This window comes from Gossypium arboreum, chromosome 6 (assembly GCF_025698485.1).
Source record: "Gossypium arboreum isolate Shixiya-1 chromosome 6, ASM2569848v2, whole genome shotgun sequence".
Lineage (NCBI taxonomy): Eukaryota > Viridiplantae > Streptophyta > Magnoliopsida > Malvales > Malvaceae > Gossypium > Gossypium arboreum.
The window spans coordinates 32,820,727-32,830,522 of NC_069075.1; the positions used below are offsets into that span (position 1 = coordinate 32,820,727).

At 39.0% G+C, this 9,796-nt stretch overlaps 1 protein-coding gene across 1 annotated transcript; it reads right to left on the reverse strand.

The window, feature by feature from the left end:
* Nucleotides 1-6,568: 6,568 nt before the first annotated feature.
* LOC108465464 (uncharacterized) lies at nucleotides 6,569-8,860 on the reverse strand. The gene is made up of 6 exons (XM_053029294.1): nucleotides 8,602-8,860; nucleotides 8,126-8,320; nucleotides 7,953-8,005; nucleotides 7,407-7,547; nucleotides 7,132-7,329; nucleotides 6,569-6,940 (listed from the first exon to the last, which is right to left on the reverse strand). Exons 1-6 carry the CDS (start codon nucleotides 8,858-8,860, stop codon nucleotides 6,569-6,571), a joined length of 1,218 nt encoding a protein of 405 aa, XP_052885254.1.
* Between the last annotated feature and the right edge of the window lie 936 nt (nucleotides 8,861-9,796).

Here is a 9,796-nt window from a genome sequence, read left to right on the forward strand (position 1 = left end):
AAAGTTCTTCGACATAGCTTCAATTTTGGATGTTAATCTTAGTGATCGGTTTCGTATAAGTCGTCTAATCTATTATTGTAATGTTACTTAGGGATGTGAATTCATCCGGGTGTTCCTGCACCGAATCCGTATCAGGTGGGTATCAGAAACCCTTTCTTCTTCTAATTTTAGTCGTCAGAAAAATGGGATTGTCGATGCCACATAGCCGTGTAATAGGTCATGTGGTAGGCCGTGTGAACCACAAAGCTACATGTCAGGTCGTGTAACTCACTGTTCATGAAAGTTGTAGGCACAAGGCTAGGCACACAGTCATGTATCCTGGCCGTGTGTGGTTAAGTGTTATTTAGGGTTCTCATGGGCCAATGACACGGGCATGTGTCTAGGCCGTGCAACTCACTGGTTGGGAATTGAGACCACATAGGCAAGTGACACGGGCATGTGTTAAGCTATGTGGGACAAACGGGCAAGCACACAGGTGTGTGTTAGACCATCTGAAGGTACACAAGCTAGCTATCCAGGCCATGTGAAATCACATAGGCACGTGGACTAATCTTTGGAATTTTCCCCTTGGGCCACAAGTGTCATTCAAAACGAACGCAAGCTTACTTTAGGGTCAATATGATCTAAATTAGACTATAAAACCTGATATCTAATTATTTGATGATGAATAACTTATGATTCGTATGTATGTTTGCTATGTTTTAATGTAAGTGAGTAGGATCTGTCAGAACGTAATGTGCTATTATCTAATGTGTGGGAATTGTCTAGGACCAATCTGTATTTTGTTAAGTTTGTTTGTATGCCTCTGTGTTGCTCAGTCAATGAGCAATATTTAATATATTATTATGTTAGATTGATTGTCACTTCTTCTGGTTTCAAATCATCTACGTTACTATGTTGTTGAAGAATGTACGATATCTGAACATGTTAGATTAATTGCTATTGATTCTAATTTATAAATGTGCATATGACTTCATAGCAAATCTAATATGATCTATTCTACTCTATTCCATTCTGTTCTGTTCAACTTTGCTCTACTCTGTTTCATTTTGTTCTATTCTGCCGTATTCGGTTCTATTATGTTTGAATTGTGTTGTGTTTTGCTTTGTTCTGTTGTACTACCTCTATTGAAATCTCTATGATACTCTAGATCTGTTTCGTACTAGTTAAATAACTATTATCAAATGCTTGCGCTACTATGATTTATATATTACGATCTATTTATTTTTAATTTAGTTTGGGTTATACATGGTACTTGGTGACTCACCCTTTGTTTTACCTTCATCTATTCAGGGAAACATCTAATTTAGTATCGGACAGTGTGTGGGAGCTTAAATTGATTTGCACTGAGATAAATACAATTTAATCCTTTAGATTTGCAATTTGTTTTGGACTTGTGTTAATTTTCTTTTTATAATCTCGTTAGTATCTGCCAAGTCCTAAAAAGAAACTACAAAATCACCTAAATTGACAAAAATGAATTTCTGGTTATCAAAGTTAAAACTCTGAAAATAAATAAGTTTTTAACACGTTGGTGTAACTCGTGCAAATCCGGCTTAAACATTTAGGTCGGGTGTGGGGTGTTACACATAAACATGTGAATAATATGCTAAATGAGTTTATTTAAGTTTCATAAAAATGTTAGTATGTTTTCATGGTAAATTGTGTATGTAATTGTGGTTTGCATCATTTCCATTTAACTTGTGAATGCATGTGAATATATCAGCTAGACTTGTGAGTTATTAAAGCATGTTTACATTGTTTAGTCTTGATGAATTATTGTTAAATGAATTACATATATAAGCGATTTGAGTGTAATTTCATGTAGAAGTATATGTTAGTTTTATGATTTAATGAAAAGTAAATATGTTAATTTTACTTGGTTAGAATATGGTTGTGAACGTGTTGTAGTATGCTCTTCTTCAACCTTTGATATTATGTATACTTTATGGTTACTCTTGCATTCACTGAGCTTATTTAAGCTCACCCACTCTCTCTAACCAATGCAAATATTTAGTGTTTATAGTGTAAGCGGTGTGGGGATACTAAAGAAGTGATCCAAGTTAGGCTTTAGTATTTGCGTAGGTGGTATTAATATTATTCTTTGAATTGTGGGGACAAGGAAATGTGGTTCGACTTTGATTGATTATTATTGTGGTCCTCATGATATTTTATGGGTTTAGTTTTCTAGCACTTTTGAGGCATGTCGTTGTACTACCCCAAACCCGGCCTAGATGTTATAAACAAATCCAAAAGTGTCATAAGGTAGGGGTTTTGAAAATGGAGTTGTCTCGTCAGAACATTCATGTTTTTAATTGAAAACACCGTTTAATTAGCCCATTCCTTAAAACTTATTACAGCAAAAGCCTTAAACAATTATAATTTGAAAATGCAGTGATGTTTTAGAAAAACCTTTGTTTGCATATAGATTGTCATTTTTAGAGGAAAACTTTTTGTTCAAGCATGCAGTTTAACAACATATAAAACCAAATCCAGCAGTTATAAAACCCCAAAAGTCTAGAGAGTCTCAGAAAAATTAAAACTCTCAGAATAAAACCAAAATCATAATTAAACCATAAATTAAAACTTTAACTAGATTACGGTCGCGTGGTCACCGCTGAGTCTCCGCTGCACCGATCCGCCTAGGTCTATGGATTACCTGAACAGAACAGAATAGACAATAGATGTGAGTTTATGTAAACTCAATGTGTAACCCACAGAATTAAGCATACGAGCATATAGATTTAGATACACAGTCAGAAACAGATACAGTTCTAGATTCAGATTCAGATTCAGATTTAGATACAGACATGCATAAATCCTACCCCCATCATCTACACACCATATCCGACCACCCCATCACACCATGTAGGGTTTAAAACACCCACCAATCCCTACACATCACATTGTGTCATTAAGACACATATCAGAATATATATATGCAGCCAAGCTACCATAATATAAGCGATTAATGCTAATTAGGAAACTTCCTTCATACATATAAATTCCCACCCCAATAACAGATATAGAAATCAGATGCGAATATAACATGCTCAACATGCTTTATATAAATAAGAAATACACACACATCAATATAGTCAGGCATACATTTAGCATCCTACACAGATCATTCTATCAGAATATCCTTACATACAAATTAGGGTTTAGTTAGCCCTTATCAACCCTACAGTAGGCGCATACTCGATCGGAATAACCTGTGCGACCTTAGGGAAAATCTCACAATTATGGGCCCACATACCTGTGCAACTTGCCCGTGTGGGCTCACACATCGGTGTGGCCCACACGCCCAGATTGGCCTTTGCTCGTGTGGCCCACACAGCCTAGCCCAAATTCCACATACTCGTGTAAGCCCACACGCCCAACTTGGCCTAGCCCGTGTGGCCCACACGGCCACACCCGAGCCACCACACGATCGTATGCTGCGTACGGCCATGCCTTCATCAACTACACAGCTGTCTCTCATACATGGCCTTCCACATGGGCGACCATATGCCCGTGTAGCATCGACAGATTAGTTTTTCAGCTTTTACCGAAGTCTCACTTTCTACATTTCGAGTACACACCTGGTATCGATTTGATGCCACAAAAAATACAAACCCTTTAGAACCTAGAAATCGACATACCAACGCTTAAAATTAGACTTAACCCATGATTAAACCGTAACTACGAAGCTGACAATAATTAAAACAAGTGTTCATCGCTTACCTGAACACCTCGAATGATTTTTGTATTACGATTCCACATGAAGAGAGTCCTGTTCTACTCAATTTTTTGCTACCAAAACATAAAATAAGGTTCCAACTGGCAATTTGGAAAACGAATACTTTGAACACTTACTTGAATCACACTTACCGAATACCCAAGAAAAATGGAGTAGCAACCGACGATATTACTAACAGATCAAAACAAAATAGGAGGAAGAATCAAAAGAAAAAGAAAATGATAGGTTTGTGGAAAACTGAGTGAAACTAACGTCAGATTTTTGTTTTCTAGGAAGAGAGAATTTTTTTTTGAAAAACAATGGACAAAAATAAAAATATCCCCAAATTCCTTATTTTACTCCCACTAACCCACTAACTCAGAACTCCCACAGAAATCGAACTCCACTGAAACTCTTTAATAGACATTTGAGCAAAAATTAACACCCTTGCTAATGTAGGGATTCGAATGTAGAACCTCCAACACATTGATTCCCTTACCACTCAAACCAGCAGGCTCATTTTGATATGAATTCACAGGAAATTAAATAAAAGCCCACTGAACAGAGATAAGGTTTAGATTAAAAAAATAACTAAAATTTGCCAAAGGTAAGGCTTGAACTTGAGATCTCTTACACATACCCAAAACACTTAACCAATGAAGCAAATACACAATTGAGTCAAAATTATACAGAATCCAAAATAAGAAAACTAGGGCATTACAACTCTACCCTTTAAAAGAAATTTCGACCTCAAAATTTACTTGATCAGAACGAATGAGGATATTACTGAAGTATCAAGTCCTCAGGTTCCCACGTGGCCTCCTCAGTACCATGATTCTTCCATAGAACCTTCAATAAAGGAATAGACTTCTTTCTCAGAACTTTTACATCTTAATCCATAATCTGAACTGGTTCCTCCTCAAAAGTCAAATCTGGCCTAACCTCGATCTTCTCAACTAAGACAACGTGAGATGGGTCAGACCAATACCTCCTCAAAATCCAGACATGAAACACATCCTGGATACAGTCTAAACTTGGAGGTAGCTTCAACTGATAAGCAACAGGTCCCGCACGTTTCAGAATCCGATACGGTCCAATAAACCTAGGGCTTAATTTGCCCTTACGACCAAATCTCAAAACCTTTTTCCACAGAAAAACCTTAAGAAAAATGAAGTCCCCCACAGAGTACTCAATATCACGCCCCTTTAGGTCTGCATAAGATTTATGTCTATCATAAGTTGCCTTCAAATGATCCCGAATTAGTCTAACCTTATCTTCACTCTCAAAACCCAACTTAGGACCCAAAACCCGACGTTCGCCCAACTCACACCAATATAGCAGAGTATGACACTTACGACCATATAAAGCCTCCTAAGGTGCCATCTGAGTGCTATCTTGGAAACTATTATTGTAGGTGAACTCAGCTAGCGGTAGATAATCCTCCCAACTACCTTGAAAATCAATCACACAACCTCGAAGCATGTCCTCCAGTATCTGAATCACCCTCTCAGATTGACCATCGGTCTGAGGATGGAACATAGTACTAAAGTCCAACCTCGAACCCAAAGCCTCATGCAACTTCTTCCAGAACCGAGAATAGAAATGATGATCTCTATCAGAAATAATCAAGACAGGAATCGTATACAGTCTTACAATTTCAGAAATGTAAAGCTTCGCTAACTTCTGCAGAGAATAATCCGTCCGAACTGGAATAAAGTGAGCAAACTTGGCTAATCGATCCACGACGACCCAAACAGAATCCTTCTTAGTGGATGTCAAGGGAAACACACTAACAAAGTCCATCTTCACTCATTCCCTTTTCTATTAGGGAATCTTAACTAGCTGTAACAAACCTGAAGGCAACTGGTGTTTTGCCTTAACTTGCTGGCACGTCAAATATCAAGCAACAAAATCCATAACCTCAAGCTTCAAACCTGGCCACTAGTACAACTCACAGAGATCGCGATACATCTTATTACCTCTGGGATGCATAGCATAAGGGCTACTATGCACCTCCCTCAGAATCAACTGTCTCAAATCAGTATCATTCGGCACGCAGATTCGACCTCGAAAACACAGAACACTATCATTATTCAACCCAAAATCTGAAGTACTACCACTCCTAATCTGTCAAAATTGTAAACCCGAAGACTCGTCCCCCAACTGCTTTTCTCAAATCTGACCAATCCAAGTCAGTTTAACTTGCAACTCGGCTAATAGACTCCCATCATCGAATAGAATAAGATGAGCGAACATTGCTCTCAAATCAGTCATTGCTCTACGATTTAGAGCATTGGCCACCACATTGGCCTTACCAGGATGGTACTCTATCGTGCAGTAGTAATCCTTGAGTAGCTCAATCCATTAACAGTGCCTAAGGTTCAACTCCTTCTGAGTGAGAAGGTACTTGAGGCTCTTGTGATCAGTGTAGATGATACACTTCTTACCATACAGATAGTGCCTTCAGATTTTCAACACAAATACCACAACAGCCAACTCGAGGTCATGCGTTAGGTAGTTCCCTTCATGTGTCTTAAGCTGAGGGGATGCATAAGCCACAACCTTTCCATCTTGCATAAAAACACATCCCAAACCAACGTGCGATGCATCACTGTAGACCACAAACTCCTTACCGAATTCAGGCTGTATCAGAATAAGAGCCTAAGTCAGAATAGACTTAAGCTTCTTGAAGCTTGATTGTTGCATATCAGTCCATACAAATGGAACACCCTTACGTAGAAGCTTAGTCAGGGTAGCTACAATTAGAGAGAGCCCCTCAACAAACTGCTAATAATATCCCACCAAACCAAGAAAGCTATAAATCTCAAATACGTTCTTAGGCTGTTTCTAATCCAACACAGCCTCTATCTTCCTCGGATCAATACAGATCCCCTCAGCAGAAACCTCATGCCCCAGAAAAGTCATTTTATGCAACCAGAACTCACACTTGCTCAACTTGGTGTAAAGCTGTTTCTCACGTAGAATCTGAAGCATTGCTCTAAGGTGCTCATGATGTTCATCCTTAATCTTAGAGTACCCCAGATTATCATCGATGAAGACCACGACGAACTGATCTAGATACAACTGAAAGACTCGATTCATCAGATCCATGAATGCAGTCAGAGCATTCGTCAGACTAAAAGGCATTACTAGGAACTCGTAATGTCCATAACAAGTCTTAAATACAGTCTTTTGAACATCCACCTCCTTAACCCTAAACTGATGATAGCCAAAATGAAGATTAATCTTTGAAAACACCGAAGCCCCTCGAAACTAATCAAATAAGTCATCGATCCTCGAAAGTGGATACTTATTCTTCACAGTCAACTTATTCAAGTGTCAATAATCGATGCACATCCTCATGGTCTCATCCTTCTTAACAAATAAGACTGGCACCCCCACAGAGACACAGTAAGATGAATGAAACCATGATCCAGAAGTTCTTGCAGTCGAGCCTTAAACTCTGTAAGCTCCTTCGGTGCCATTCGGTATGGGACGGTAAACACCAAAGCTGTACTTGGTTGAAGCTTAATTCTGAACTCAACTTCCCGATTCGAAGGTAAACCCGGTAACTCCTTAGGAAAAACTCTGAAAAATATCTCACTATTCTTATATCCCCAACAGAAGAGTTCCCAGAATTAGAAACACTAATGTAAGCCAAGTACGGCTCACACCCTTTTCAAACCAGTTTTTCAGCCACAAGAGCAAGGATCACATTAGACAAATAATCTAGACGCTCGCCAATCACAATCACCTCCATATCATCATTGGTCCTCAAAACGACCCTCTTAGATGTGTAGTCCAAACTGACTCGGTGCTCAACCAACTAGTCCATACCCAGAATTAAATTGAACTCTCCAAACGGAAGCTCCATCATATTTTCCAAGAAGACAGCCCCTTGTACCACTAATGGAACATCCCTATAAAGTTTACTAACCCGAATAGACTACCTTAACAGACTCAGTACAGTAACCTCACTAGTAGTGCTCTCAAAAAAAATCCCTAGGATTTCAGATACAGTTTTAGCTATATAGGAACGAGTAGAACCTATGTCTATCAAAGCAGTATAAGGCACATCAAATATAATGAATGTATCGCTGATGACATTAGGAGCATCCCTATCCTCTCAGCGTTGTGTAGCATAAACTAGTGCAGGTTGCCTTGCCTCAGTCTGAGCAACACCTTTGCCTGGTACTCTCTACCCACGACCCATACCATTGCCACCCCTAACCTGTCCATAGCCCCTCGGTGGCTGCTGAACTGCCCTTTCAGGCTGAGCAAAACCTGGTTCGGGAGATTGCATCTGATCAGCCCTCTGTGGACACTCTCGATTATGGTGCTCTAATGACCTACACCTTAGACAATCCCCTATACTCATTCAACATTCATTTAGATGGCACCTACCATAATCACCGCATAGCTGAATCCTAGTAGGAGCAACATGAGTCCCTACTCTAACTGGCCCATCAGATCTGCCCTTTTTCTTAGGCCTCTGAACAGAATTAGTGGGATCCGAATCCTTCTTATTCTTACCTTTCTCACAATCCCTATTCTGGCACTTCACACGCTTAACATCCTCAGTGATCTTCGCCTTCTCAACTATAACCGCAAACTCTCACCCCCTTTATGGAGCAATCAGCACCCTTAGATTATCTATTAAGCCATCCTCAAATCGGACGCACCATTCATACTCAGTCGCCACCATGCCTCTAGCGTAAAAGCTCAGCCTGAGAAACTCGTCCTCATACTCAACCACAAATCTATCACCTTGCTCTGATATATTAACTCACGCCTGCAAGCATCCACATAACTCACCCTCACGTCCTTACTCTGAAAGGTGGTCTTAAAGGATTCTCAAATTAGTCGAACAGGATGAGTACCCTCCTCAACTGTCAACCACCACTGATAAGCCTTATTACGAAGCAAAGAGACTATACCCTTCAGTTTTTGCTCGGGAGTGCAGTCTAGATCATTTGTGATCTCCTCGGTAGCCTCCAACCAATACTCGGCTGCATTAGGGGTGACTCCAGTGACACCCCTAAACAACTCAGCACCATTGAACCAGAGTTGTTCAGTTATTAGCCCTTGGCTGCCAACTTTAGAATGGGGTCCAGCGGCCCTTTCCAAAATCCACAGCATGGCTTAGGACAGTGCGTTGTCCCCAGCTAAGCGACTTTGAGGCCCAATCTTAGTAGCAGGCGAAACTAGCGTCTCACTTATATCTAAATTTAGCATACTACCCAGAGAGGAAGACTAAACTCGTGCCCCTTACGACCTCTACCACGGCCTCAACTACTACGTTCGTGAGTTCCACGAGCACTCATCGTATAATTCAAGTTTTATCTATATTAAAATTTTTATGCATTAGTTTCAGTATTTATTAACAGATGTTTTATGCGTAAATTATCAGAAGTTCAGAATTGTTTTCAAATGTTTCAGTCTTTAACTACTTGTTTAGTTTTAGAAAGTGCTAACTACAGTGTTTTTATTGTTTTCTATTAGAAATTCAAAAATATTTACAGGATCGGTGTCGAAGACTCGGTGTACCACATCCCAATTTGTCCAAAAATATTTGGAAACTAACTCTTTTCAAAATAAAATTTTGAAACCTAAAATTCACAGCCCCAGTTTTTCAACTTGGCTCTAATACTACTAAATGTGTCACAAGATAGGGGTTTTGAAAACGGATTTGTCTCATCAAAACATTCACATTTTTAATTGAAAACATCATTTAATTAGCCCATTTGTTAAAAGTTATTACAGCAGAAGCCTTAAACAATTATAATTTGAAAATGTAGTCGTATTTTAGAAAAAACTTTGTTTGCATATAGATTATCATTTTTATAGAAAAACATTTTGTTTAAGCATGTAGCTTCATAACATATAAAACCGAATCCAGTAGTTATAAAACCCAAAAAGTCCAGAGAGTCCCCAAAAAATTACAACTCTCAGAATAAAACCAAAATCATAATTAAATCATAAATTAAAACTTTTACTAGATTACGGTCGTGTGGTCATTGCTGAGTCTCCCCCGTATCGATCCGCCTATATCTGTCGATTACCTGAACAGAATAG